A 14,530-nucleotide genomic window follows, 5' to 3' on the forward strand; every position below is an offset into this window, starting at 1 on the left:
AAAACATATATATATATATATATATATATAAAACCCCAATGATACAGTGAGAGGTAACTTATTATTAAAATGCATAGTGCCAGAAAATAATTTAGACCTGTGTAGCATTTAGTTAGTGGTGCATTCAAAACATTTTCAGAGACTTGAACTGTCATTTCAAATTAATTTATAGATTTATTACCTTTGATTGGTGATGGACTCTTTTCAAGAAAAGAAAGTTTTGTTGTTCTCAGAGGAAATGGCTTTCCAACAGAAAACTTTCTGACCAACTTTGACACAGTATTCCAGAGATGTTCATAATCCTTCATAATGACATCTCCCAAATTCAAATGTAGGCCTATATAATATTTAAAAGTACTAAACATTAAAAGTCATTCCTATATATAGAGAAGCACACATTTTTACTAAATTCATAGAGTTCTGAAATATTTCTCAAACAGTGAAATTTTCAGTGAGTTCCACACGATACCTAAATGAATATGGTCCCTAATGTGACTATAGATTTTTAAATTATCTTGTTTTCCTATTTGATAGCTAAGTATTAAGATTACAACTGTCTTAACTAACAATAACTGTGGATATCAATTTTATAAGGTTAAAAAAGGTGATGCCACATATAACTTCTACAACCAATAAAACTGAACAAAGCTCATTTTTCAGAGATGAGAAAATTTGTAGAGGGTTGCTAAAATTAAATGCAGTTAACTCATTCCAATGTTTGCTATGTGTAGGAACCAAATTCTAGAGGTCAAATAAGTTTCAATAGTGTACAATGGGCTATAGCTCTCTTAAAACATGTTTTCCCCCCCCTCTGGCTATTAAGAAACAGCAAAAATTTATTCTAAGAAAATAATTCAAGAAAGAAAAATAAATCTTAATTTTTTAGTTTTTTTCCAAATATATAAATCAGCTTTATCTTTGGGAAAAAATTAAAATTCCCTAAATATCTCATAGTAATAGGTTGATTATATTAATTAAAGTAAATATTTTTTAAATGTTATGCATATATTTAAATGAAAAATTCAACTACTAAAATGATCCAGAAATGCTAAATACCCAAACACATATTTTTTCTAAGAATACTTGTGGAGTACATTAAGTTAAAATGTTTAAAAATATAATATTCACTCTGATTGCAACTAAATAAAACTTATATACATGTATAAACAAAGATTGGGAGGAAAATAATTGTTATGTTATATGTTGGACATATAGGAAAATTATTTTGAAATTTTAAGTTCTTTATAATGTTTATCTCTGGGTGAAAGTACAGTTATTATAATATATTAAGACGGTACCTTCAACATTTTCATTTTCATAGTAAAAAGCAATATTCTTCAACAAAAGCTCATCACTTAAGTCGCAAAGGTGAATTAAATTCAGATTCCAAAATTCAAAAATGTTTATATTACTTAGGATGAAATATTCACACCACTTTTTCTGAAAATTAGAAATAAAACCAAGTCACTGACAATTGCTATACTAGCAATAAACTATTATACAACTTCAAACACATCAATAATCCAATGAAAGGCAAGTTGGCAAGGTTCCTCCAATTCTTATTAATGTAAGACCTTTTGAGCTGGATAATGATGAATGCTTTATATCTAAAAAGACTGAATCATAAAATAAAACCAAACTGACCAAAAAATTAATTCAACATTGTTCCTTATTCTGAATCATAGAAACCTGTGTTGGACTCAATACAATTTTTTTTTCTCACACTAATCCACAGATATAGTTCCAATGCTACAGAAATACTTCTGCTTTCAAATGCGCCTCTGTTCTTTACTGAGGTTTTAATGTTTTCCGGTTTTACTTTCAGGTCAAAAGAGGATTTAAAATATGGCATTTGTTCAGGGGAAGATGCTGAATCCTCAAACTCAAAGACTCCGCTCCATCTACTTTGGTGTGCTCTTGTGGAGTTTATGACAGTGAGGTTATCTTCATGTCTAACACAGGCAGAATGTCTTCACTGGCCACACTTAGTTCAGAGCTAAGTAGACATGAGTAGACAACCTCAGCGAGTGAAAGCCTAGTCATCTTTTCAGCCAATGATAGCGTTTGGGGAATAAAGTTCAGTAGGGGGAAAACCGAGTGTTCTCTGCTCCACAATCCCTCAATGATAAAACCAAACACTTTCCAAACATGAATAATTTATTTATCTATGTTGATGTGGAAACTGATCCCAGAAGTATCCAATAGAAACGTAACATGGGCAAGCAGCATATATCTCATTCTAAATTTTCTAGAAGTCACATTTAAAAAAAAAAAAGACAAAATTATTTTATTGATCTAACATGACATATCCAAAATGTTATCATTTCAATGTGTAATCCATGTAAAAATATCAACAGAATAGTTTATGTGTTTTTCATACTAAATTCTTTTGAAATCTGGTGTTTCTTTTAAACTTAGAGCACACCTCAATTCAGACTACCCACATTTCAAATGCTCAATATCCACTTGTGGCTATAGGATACTGCTTTGAAAACCTAGTTTTGACCAAATAAGTTAGGGAGAATGCCCAAGGTTCATGAGAAATCATAAATATCAAAGTAGGAGCCTCCTGCCTAAAATGTAATTTAAACAATAATAAAATACTAAAAAGACCTCCACAGAGCCATAGAGCAGTGGTTCTCAAACTTCAGCATAAGCCTCACATGGAAAGATTTTCAGATAAAACACAGATTACTAGGCATCATTCCCAGAGATTGATTCAGTAGGTTTGGGGTAGAGCCTAAGAATTTGCATTTCTAAGAAGTTCCCAGGTGATGCTGATGCTGTTGGTCAAGGGAACCATACTTGGAAAACCACTGTCATGTAAGGTTCTCTCCACCTAATCCTTTCACAAAATACTACTAAGTACACAGTAACGTGTGAAAATAGTATAGCAAATATTCCTCATTTTATACACTTCCTACAAGAGGTGACTCCATGTGGTCTCCAAGTGTCAAGATGTGAGTAAACATTAAACTCTCCCTTCAGTTTGCTTAGCTGCTTTCTCCAGAGGCCTCAGAACATGCCTTTCTTTGTGAACATTTCAGGGGCTACCTGAATTTACACTTCCAGTCACTGGGTGCTACCAAAATGAAGCATGGAGAAGAGAAAGGAACAGAGGGATGCTTGACTGTGGGATAATCAGTTGTTTCCCCACATCAAGAGAGCAGAGGATGGTGGGAAGGGCACAGATTTGGAGGCTGGAGAGAAATGAAGTTAGCTCCAACTTGATCACCCAGTTGTGCTAATGGGCCACTTAACCTTTCTGAGCCCAAATTTTTCATTTGTAAAATGAAGATATAAGAGTAGTAGTATTATATGTTAATAGGCTAGGTAAAGTACACACATAAATCCGGTGCAAAATAACTGGTAGCTATTCCTATCTTGCCCAGAAGTCCATGCCATCCTAATTAAAGAATGATGGTTTCTATCAGCTACAACCACAATGTCCTGCAGAGCCATCTTAGAACATTCCACAATTTAGACAGACTTTGTAATATCCTTTTCACCTAATGACCATTGTCCATAAAAAAAATTGCTTATAAAACTCTATAAATGAGGGGCACCTGGGTGGCTCAGTCGGATAAGTATCCAACACTTGATTTCGGCTCAGGTCATGGTATCACAGTCCTTGAGATCGAGTTCCCTGTGGGGCTGTGCGTTGACAGCGTGGAACCTTCTTGGGATTCTCTCTCTCTGTCTCTCTCTGTCTCTCTCTCTCTCAAAATAAATACGTAAACATTTAAAACTTACCTAGAGAAAAACTCCCCAATGGGATTTGGGATATAGGAAAATATTTTCTCCCCAAAGCATCAGCAGAACTACATAATATTGTGTTCACCACAACACAAAACCTTGTAACACTTCTGTTAGAACAGTTGTAAATGCCCATAAATACAAACCTAGATAAACAATCATGAATATTTGTTTCTTAACTTTAATTGTTGATCCTACATCCCTATTATGCTATTTCAATAAATATAATCTAAGCACTACAAAGTAAAATCCAATTCAATTACTTCCTAGTCACACTCAGATCAATTCCCTTCATGAGTCGCCACTGCATCTCCCATGCCAGACTTTGACAGGAGTGTTACCTAAGTGTCATCCTCATTTCGGTAAAAAAAAAAAAAAAAAAAAAAAAAAAAGTGCCTACCACTCAGTATGGCTGTCTCCAGTTATACCTCACTCTTTAGTATTCTATACAGGCAATAGTCCCAGATCTCTTCTATAGAGATTAAATGGTCAAATGGCCATGGATTGGCCTCTAGTTGGTTCCATGGAATTCCTAGTCTACTGAAATATAGTCTTCAAATTTAGAGGGTTTTTTTCCATGTCATTTCCCACTTAAATCCCCTCATCTGGCTTCTGAGAACTCTGTGAAGAATCACAGGTTCTCCTTCCCTCTCGATCAACTACCATGACTCATTTAGAGCCTACAGGAACTTTCAGATGCCTTCCCTCAGGAGGCATAGGGAAGATTTCCCACACTTTCATGCCTAGACAACACACTGCATTTTCCAGACAAGTTCCCTGGCATACATAGCCACAGGTATCCTAGGTGAGGCTAGCTTTCTCCCAGTCTCTTTCCTGGGAACTAAATCAGTTTCTTTGTATACACAGACCCCTGAAACTTTAGGAAGATTCTATCATGCCCTTCCCACCCCGCTTATGGTGATTCTATTCATTTATTCCCCAACTCTCTCCCCCTCCCCAACTCATGGACACTTTATGAGGGAGATGTAGTGGGGGCAGAAGATGGTAATTGTCTTTTTCAATAATATTTGTTATACATAGACCAACAATTATTATTTTTCCCCAATCCCTAAAGAATCCCTAACTACATTTCAGAGTTATATCAACCTGGATACAAGGAAGCTGGGGTCTTCATCCACCAACTCCTCATCTGTCATTGGTGGAAGGCATGAGAAACATTAATACCCCAGCATTTCAGATCAAGAAAACAAAACCTTCAGGCAGAGAGTTGCACTTATAGTAAGACGGAGAAATAGGTAAGTGGGAGACATAGATAAGGAAACAACAATAGCGTCTGCCACACTCCCTGATGAATACTTCCTCACTCCCACCTGTTGACCCATGCCTTTAACTTTGTCTAATGATCATTCACAATTCTTTATTGATCATATCAGGACCTCCAGTTCTACAGCTCCTCTACTTTCTCCTTATCCAATAGAGTCCATTTGGTTTGTCTCCAGGAAACTTTGTTTCCTAGTCTATCATTTTTACTACCTTCTTGCAAAGATACTAAAGTCTCTTTTCCTTTTTTATTTTCCATCAAACTGTATAGATCCACTAATAGCATTTTTGTGCCTAAATTATCTTGTCCCTTTTTTCCATACCATCCAATTAGTTGCTTTCCTTGTGCCTATGGCCATGTTGTTGCGACTACAGAAAAACAAAATCATACAATAATACAAAGTGATGCCACTATAATTGTTTTGTCAAAAACTTCAAATAAGCATTCAAAAGTGCTAGGCAGGACAGAATGGTATCTCTGTTTCTCAGTATAGTTTACTCCCCTAAGTTCCCCAATAAATATTTCCAAAATGTTTCCTGGTTCTAAACTTCTGGGCTTGCTTCCTTGCCACAACATTCAGCATATGACTTTGTCTCCTACTTCACAAAGAAAATTGAACCAGCACATAGGAACAAAGTCATCCTACAACTTCTATCACAGCCAACGTTGCACTGTTCTTTCTTTACTGTCTCCTATAAAAATGGCAATATTGCTCCCTCTGTATAAGAATATACTCTAGATCCTATCCCCTCTCACCTTACTTTCCTTGTATTTTCATCCTATTCTCTTAATTTTATGATCAGCATTTAAACATGCTCTGTCTTTGCCATTTTAAAAACATTCCTAATAGACACACTTTCCTATCCCATTTTATCCTGTGTCACTTTCCTTAATCTCAACCTGTTACATATAAACTTATTTTCACCTTTATTTTCTCCTTTCCACTCACCACTGAACCCACTCTACCATAGATTTTTGCTTCTAGGCTCTCCATTAATATGTCTCTTAATTAAAATCAACAGTGAGTCCTATGTCATTAAACCCAAAGTAGTATTTTTGGTCCTCAACCTCCATAGCATTTGGTACTATTAACCACAACCACCTTTTGAAAATCCCAGTTCCTTTGACCTTCACAACAATCTATTGTCTTAGCTTTCTGCTCTATTCATCTAACCAGCTCCTTCTCAGTGTCTTTTCCTAGTGTCAATCTATCCCTAACCATTTAATATTGGAGTATCTCAGGTCTCTGTCCTAGGCCCTCTTGTCTTTCCTAAAATAATTTTATCCACCGCCATGGCATTAATTAACATCCATAGGCTAGTGATTCCCAATTCTTTACCACCAACTTATTCCACTCCACTAAGCTCCAAACCAGTATTTCAAATTGTCTACTAGATATTTCCATTTGGATATTTCACTGGCATCGTAAACTCAATATTCCCAAAACTGAACTCATAATCTTTCTTCGCAATTATACTTCATACGATGATATTGTCCCCACAAATGCTCTAGCCAGAGATCTAGAGTCATTTGACTCCTCCCTTTTCCTGATGCCCACACTAAACTTAAGTTTATACTTTAAATAATTCTTGAAATTGCCTACTGCTATTCATGCCTACTTACCATTTCCTTAGTCCCTAATATCATTAGCACATATATCAACTGAGGTAACAATCACCCAAATGGTTTCCCTAAATCCATTTTTACCTCTACAATGAACTCTCTGCATTGCAAGCCAAAGAAATTTTTTTTAATGTTTTTTTTTTGTTTTGTTTTGTTCTGTTTTGAGACAGAGAGCGAGCATGAGTAGGGGAAGGGCAGAGAGAGGGAGACACAGAATCAGAAGCAGGCTCCAGGCTCTGAGGTTTCAGCACAGCGTCCCACGCAGGGCTCTAACTCACAGGCTGTGAGATCATGCCCTGAGCTGAAGTCAGACGCCTAACCGACTGAGCCACCCAGGCGCCCAGAAGAAATTATTTTTTAATGAAGTGCCATTCATCTCCTTGCAATCATTCAGTTGGTTCTCATTGTGCTTATGATCAAGTTAAATCTCCACATTCTTTTCACAGGACCTATACAGACCTATGTGATTTGTCTCTTACCCATCTCTTCAGCTTTATCACTTTCTCTTTCTATTCTAGTTCTACAAGTTGTATTCCAGTTCCTTGATCATGCCATTGTCAGGATGATCCCACATGCTGTTTCATCTCCTAGAATCCAGTGTCCTTCCTCTCACCAACTTGCCAATCCCTACTCATCCTTCAATGTTTGCATTACTTCACATCTCTTCAATTCTTGGAAGAAGCCATCCTTTTCTAACTGAACTGAGACTTTTTATCATCAGACTCTAAAGTATCCTGTAATTCCTCCTTAATATTAATTTTAAAAAATCAGTATCTGTCTTCCTGCAAAATGTAGCTCTATGAAAGTGGTAGGATGAGATGGGTAAATATATTATTTTTCTCACTGTATCCCCAGTGATTCACACAATGCATATGCATTAGATAAATATTTTGGGGCTAGCTTACTAATTGATTGGTTCTAAAATATTTTTCTTGAATATTTTGACTAAAAGTGTCAAGATTCTCTAAAATTTTCCATTTAGGGGCGCCTGGGTGGCTCAGTTGGTTGAATGTCCAACTTTGGCTCAGGTTATGATCTCATGGTTTGTGAGTTTGAGCCCCACATTGGGCTCTGTGCTGACAGCTCGGAGCCTGGAGCTGCTTTGGATTCTGTGTCTTCCTCTCTCTCTGCCCCTCCCTTGCTTGCAGTCTGTCTCTCTCTCAAAAATAAATAAACATTAAAAAAATTTTTTTTAATTTTCCATTTAAATTGATCCACTAATCCCACTTCTGGGCATGAAGTCTAAGTCAACATCCCCAAATCAAAGGAAAAAGGCTTACACTCAAAAACCAGGAGAATAGCAGCAGCATTTATAACAATTAAAACCCTCTTAATATTCCACAATATAAGAATGGGTGAGTAAACCATGGTACATCCGTTACAAAAATAGTGGCCACTAAAAAATTATGCTAACCAAGAGTATGAAAGAAAACTTCGAAAAATATGTGAGAAGAAAATGTCATATATGAATATGAATATATATATTCATTCCAATGTCTCAAACAATAACAAAAAATAACAGAAAGACTTATTCATTTAAAATTAAGAGAATAAAACAAAATATTAATAGTTATTGACTTGAATAGTGGGTACCTGGGTAAGTTTTTCTTTTGTTTTTGCTATTTTCCTACAGTCTACAAATATTGTCTAAGTAATATCTATAATGGACAAAAATAACTATTACATTTATATCTTTAATTCCTCTCAAGAGCAGAATACAATGGTTACCAATCTCACATAATTAATAACACAAAAACCTGATCTTGACAGAAATTGGAAGAAGGAAAATAGAGAGTTTTTTCCTTAGACTGGATATATAGCATGCTGTTTGTTATTATTACCAAACAGAGTTGTTGAAATTAGCAAGAAAATGACTTGGGCCATTAAACCTTTAAAGTCCCCAAAGGGCTGACATTATTCCCTTTTAAATCTGTTTTGAAGGTGACTGTGGTTTCTTTATATCAGACAATTGAAACAAAAAATAAACAAACTAATACAGAGCATATTTACCATTTTCAAGAAAGTCTGAATGTTCTGAGCCCAATGGGAAGTGATGAATCTAGCACAGGCCCTTTGAGAAAGAGGTAAGTGGAGTAGAAAAACCACACTGAGACAATGCAGTTTACACAAATCTTCCATTTCTTGCATCATGTTTAAGCAATGACTTTCCACCTGAATAAAATAAAGAAGGCAAAATAGAGACCACCAGGCTATGAATTGCATGTAGTACCACAACAGTCAGCAGCCACATTTTCCTGTGTAGGAATCACACTTTATTACATTCTTAATTCTATGTTTTTGAGTTTGTTTCTTCATACATAAATTTGAATGCATAGAAAATACAGAATTCAGGTAAGGGGACAGGGAACTGCCAGCTGAAGAGCAGTTTACATAAAACATTCTTTAGTATTTTTAGGTAAGCCTAACTTTAGGTGAGCTGGTCCAGCATCTAAAGAAGCCATGATCCCACAGGGCTTTGTACTGATGGAGCCATACTTTAAATGCCCTATTCTGTCTAAAGCATCATACTTTAAATTTTTTTCATTCTTTTTATTTATTTTTGAGAGAGAGAGACAGAGCGACCGAGGAGGGGCAGAGAGAGAGAGGGAGACACAGAATCTGAAGCAGGCTCCAAGCTCTGAACTCTCAGCACAGAGCCTGATGTGGGGCTCGAACCCTCAAGCCATGAGATCACAACCTCAGCCAAAGTTGGATGCTCAACCGACTGAGCCACCTAGGTGTCCCTAAAGCATCAACTTTAAATTTTTTTTTTCAATGTTTATTTATTTTTGAGACAGAGAGAGACAGAGCGTGAGCAGGGGAGGGGCAGAGAGAGGGAGACACAGAATCTGAAACAGACTCCAGACTCTGAGTTATCAGCACAGAGCCCAACACGGGGCTCAAACCCACAAACCATGAGATCATGACCTGGGCCAAAGCTGGACGCTTAACCGACTAGCCACTCAGGAGCCACTAAAGCATCATACTTTAAAAGTTACACTGAACATTACCACAGTGAATAAACCAGGACACATCTAAAAAACTTACCCAATTAGAAAAAGTGTGAAGAAATGGGCATATTTAACATAATGGGACAAGGGTCTCCAAGCCATCTTCAAATGTTTGCAGGGTTGTCAGTAAAGCAAAACTAAGACTTATTTCAGAATGCCCCCAGAAGGCCAAATAGTCTAATAGTTAGAGAAGTTCCAGAGATACACTCGGTCTGGTATCATTTTTGTGATAATAATTTAAAATGTCGTGCCTAATCATGTAAAAAAATATTTTACTAAAAATATATTCAAGTAGATATTGGAAAACCAAATATAAAGGATGTTAGGTAAAATGCTATAAGTCCTGTTCATTTCTCTGAGAGTGTACAAAAATGCTACAAAATGTTTCATTTTTCTTTAATAAAAACTTTCAAGCAAGAATGCCCTCGCAGTCAGGTTGTATATAAAATAATGTGTGTACACACGTGTGTGTACATGTGCATATGTACACATATATATAAGGAAGACTATTTACTGGAGAGCAAATCCATACTGGCCAGCAGATTCTTAAGGGACTCTATCAACCATAAAGAAGTTTAACACCTTCGGTGGGGCGGGGGGAGGGGGCGCACCTGGGTGGCTCAGTCCATTAAGCCTCCAACTTCGGCTCAGGTCATGATCTCACAGTTAGTGAGTTTGAGCCCCTCATTGGGCTCTGTGCTGACAGCTCAGAGCCTGGAGCCTGCTTCAGATTCTGTGTCTCCCTCTCTCTCTGTCTATCCCCCACTTGCACCCTCTCTCTCTCTCCCTCTCTCTCTCTCTCTCTCTCTCTCAAAAGTAAACATTAAAAAAAAAAGTTTTTAATAAATTAAAGTAAAATTTTAAAAAAGTTTAAGACCTTTAGTACTTCTCTAGCAAGGACGGCACTAAGACACTACAATGAGAATGTTCTTTCTAAAGACAGTTTGGTATTATGGAATTTGAACAAAACAGACATGGGTTCAATTCACTCTGCTATTTAATTGAGGAATGTTTCCTGGACTATCTGAACCTCAGGCGTTCCCATATGTGAAGTGGGAATAACAATACCTCCCTTAAAATGCAGTTGTGAGTATATAAAGGCACAAGGCATAGAGCCCAGAACATGATAATGTAAGCTCTCACCATGTGCTAATTTCCTTTCTTATTCCTCCTTCTTCTGGATGATTGGACAAATGTGACTTAAATGTGTACTAAGAAGTACAAAAATCTGTATAGTAAAACACTAGATCATATAACAATATAATAGATATTTCTTGTAAACAAATTCCAGTTTTTCCCTCTTGGGGGGAAATTTATATGAATAAACTAGGGAAATACATAAAATACCGAAAGGAAGAAAAGGCAGATAGATCTCAATAAAATTTCAAAAGTGGACAGCAATGACGTTTCACAGGAAAGTTATAATAATCACACCTCTTGGATGTCAGTGTTCTGATCAGAGATAGTCTTGTTCCTGTTTTCTAAAAAGTGATGGTACATTCTCAAAGACAACGAGCATGAAGTAACGCAAAGAACACGCCGAATGTCAGATCCTTCTGGCCAGAGTTGCTTAAGCAGAGAAATAGTTTCACATGCCTGTCACAGAAGAAAACTGTAAACATCATGACATCTAAAAAAAATTTTTATTCAAGTGATCTTACCAGAAAAAATCATACAAAGATAGATATAGGGATTACATAAAACTATAAATATTTGTTAAAAACAATAAATAAAATTTTAAGATGAGAGTGCTCGTATCTGTAATATACAGAGAAGTATTAAAAACTGAAAGACAAAAAAAAAAGTGATATAATCCTTTTAGAAAGACAATTGATAAGACCTAAGTAAGCAACATATACACTTACCTTTTGACACATCAATTCCATTTTTAAAATCTACTCTGAAGGTATACCTCTAATAATACAAAATTGCACATACATATCATTAGTCATTACAGCATTTATATTTGTATAAATATAAATTTAAATATATAAAATATATTTAAATATAAATAAATATAAATTCCAGAGTAGGAAATTGGTTAAATAAATTACAGTATATCCACACAAGGGAGTGTTATGCAGCTATATAACATAATGAGACAGATTTTTAAAATCTCTTTAAAATAATTTCTAGAACATGCTAAATCTGAAAAGAAAGTCACTAAAGAATATCTACATTATGTGATCCTTTATTTAAGAAAGAAGAGGATATAAGAAAATACACACGTCTGCTTTTTTGTGCAAAAATTAATTATTTAATTAATTTTTAAAAGGAAAGAAAAGAAAGAACACCAGAAGGATAAACCTGAAACTAAACAGACAAGTTACCTACAGAAGTATTTGGGAGTGTGGTGAACAGTAGAAAATGGGATCAGAGTAGCAGGGATAAGAGTAAAGTGTCACTTTTTAGAGTATATCCTTTTGTATATCTCTGATTCTTAGAATCATAAGTATATTTCATATACCTTTCACATACCCTCTAAAATAAACAGGTTAATTTTTAAAAATCTGGATATGGTTGGGGTACCTGGGTGGCTCAGTTGGTTGAGTGTCCAACTTCGGCTCAGGTCATGATCTCACAGTTTGTGAGTTCAAGCCCCGCGTCTGGCTCTGTGCTGACAGCTCAGAGCCTGGAGCCTGCTTCGGATTCTGTGTCTCCCTCTCTCTCTCTGCCCCTCCCCTGCTTGTGCTCTCTCTCTCTCCAAAATAAATAAACATTAATTTTCTTTTTACTTTAAAGATCTGAATATGGGTGGGAGGGACCCAAAATGAAATACAAATATTAACCAACAAACCTACCTGCATTAATAATGAATAACATAACCAAACTGAATGGGGTGAGCAAGAAAAGAACTAACCTAAAAAACTTTGGAAAGCAGTATTTTAACATATTCTATGACTAAGGCTAAAAAGAACTGCACATAAATCCCGTAATCCACCTAGTGAATATGTTTCTCACAAGATGTGGTTAGCAATTCTAAAACTATATGTATATATTAGAATTGATGAAAAATAAGTAAATATATTGTATGTAATGAGAGAGCTGAATTTCTCACAGTTGGAGAAAGAAATTACAAATAAAGAAATGGGAGGGGTAAAATGAAGGATGTGAAGTTGAACTGGAGTAAAAGTCATTGGTGTGAAAGCATGATATTTAAGATAGATGATAGATACATAGATACATAGATAGATTTAAAAAAATAGGCAAATGTGTATGCATGGCGTAGCATATATACATATATTTCCTAGCTGTTTCTGCTGAAAAGTCCTTATAGTAATGACATCCCAGTGGAAATGAACAAACATTAATTCCCAGATCTTGGCTTCTAAATTCTACTTTCCAATAAAAGCAACCAGAACTGCTTAGAGAAGTAGTTGATTTCAAGGCTGGGATAGAAAAAATACAAGATAAGAATGGTACATCTTATGGTTTCAAAAAGTGTAAAACAGTGCTCAGAAAGACCAGGCTTGATGAGTTTGAAGATAAATATACATCCATGTAGCCATCACCACCATGTATATCATCATCAAGGTCATGAAAGACATCAAGGTCATGAAAGATAAGGAAACACTGAGAAACTACTACAGACTGGAGGAGACTAGATAGAAATAACTAAATGGATGTGGAACCCTAGACAGAATCTTGGAACAGAAAAAGGACATTCATGGAAAAGTAAGTGAACCTCAAATAATGTCTGCAGCTTAGTTAATAGTATTATACTGATGTTAATTTCCTGGTTTTGAAAGATGCACCATGGTTACATAAGATGCTAACATTAGGGAAAGCTGAGTGAGAAGTCTATGGGAACTCAGAACTATTTTTGCAACTTTTTTTTATAACTAAAAGATTAGTTCAAATAAAAAGTTTTTAAAAGTTTCAGTACCTCGTCCATCATATTTTTCCATTTTAAATTTCCAAAAAGAGATTCTAGTGCTAAAATTCTACATTCTTGCAATTGTTTAATCAGGATTTTATAAGCATTCTCAATCTTCTTTTTATTCTGTAAAAGAAAAGCAAGTCACATAAATTGTCATAAATAAAATATCTAATCACTTTCCAACTACAGAAAATCATATATTGAAGATATAATTGTGAAAATATATTTCCAAGTTAAAAAAATTACACTAATGTAATTACAGATCATCAACAATACTTTTAAAGTCTGTCAAGCAGCACTATGTTGTCTTTGCTGAATTAATTTTTGTCTGGGAACTTAGTGCATTTTATTTTTTAAAAAACTTTGTAAAAAGTATAATGAGCATAACAGAAAATTCACGTAAAGGGGAAAATTCAATGGCTTTTGGTAAAGATACAGAGTTGTGTAACCATCACCATAATCTAATTTTAGAACATTTCCAACATCTCAAAAAAAAAAAAAGTGCACCCATTTAATACATTATATTTTATTGTGAAAAATTTCAAACATACATGTAAATAAGCAATAGCATAATCTCCCCTCAGGTACCTATCATCCAGCCATTATCATCATACACTGTTTTTATTATTTATATTTTAGTTAGTTAATATACAGTGTAATACTGGCTTCAGTATTACATCACTTCAGTGATTCATCACTTATTACACTGAATTTTTATATGCATTTCATATAGTCCTCAAATAGATAAGTGAAACAACCTCTTTAAAATGAGTACTCACTAACCTAGGAAACGTATTATTATACTAGATATAAAACCTAAAATTTAAAAAAAATCTTCTTTTTCAATTTTTTTAATGTTTATTTATTTTTGAGAGAGAGAGAGAGAGACAGAGTGCGAGCAGGGGAGGGACAGAGAGAAGGAGACACAGAATCCGAAGTAGGCTCCAGGCTCTGAGCTATCAGCACAGAGCTCGGCGG

At 35.3% G+C, this 14,530-nt stretch overlaps 1 protein-coding gene across 1 annotated transcript in view; it reads right to left on the bottom strand.

The window, feature by feature from the left end:
• LOC125923189 (probable ATP-dependent RNA helicase DDX60) overlaps positions 1-14,530 on the bottom strand; it is a 101,838-nt gene that overhangs the window by 82,768 nt on the left and 4,540 nt on the right. Inside the window, exons 5-9 of the mRNA XM_049631296.1 lie at positions 13,559-13,675; positions 11,107-11,268; positions 8,672-8,833; positions 1,299-1,440; positions 182-337 (exon numbers count right to left, since the gene is read on the bottom strand). Of these exons, the coding sequence (XP_049487253.1) occupies positions 182-337; positions 1,299-1,440; positions 8,672-8,833; positions 11,107-11,268; positions 13,559-13,675 (739 nt within the window). The remainder of the gene's footprint in view (positions 1-181; positions 338-1,298; positions 1,441-8,671; positions 8,834-11,106; positions 11,269-13,558; positions 13,676-14,530) is intronic.

The sequence above is a fragment of the Panthera uncia genome, chromosome B1 (genome assembly GCF_023721935.1).
Source record: "Panthera uncia isolate 11264 chromosome B1, Puncia_PCG_1.0, whole genome shotgun sequence".
Classification (NCBI taxonomy): Eukaryota; Metazoa; Chordata; class Mammalia; order Carnivora; family Felidae; genus Panthera; species Panthera uncia.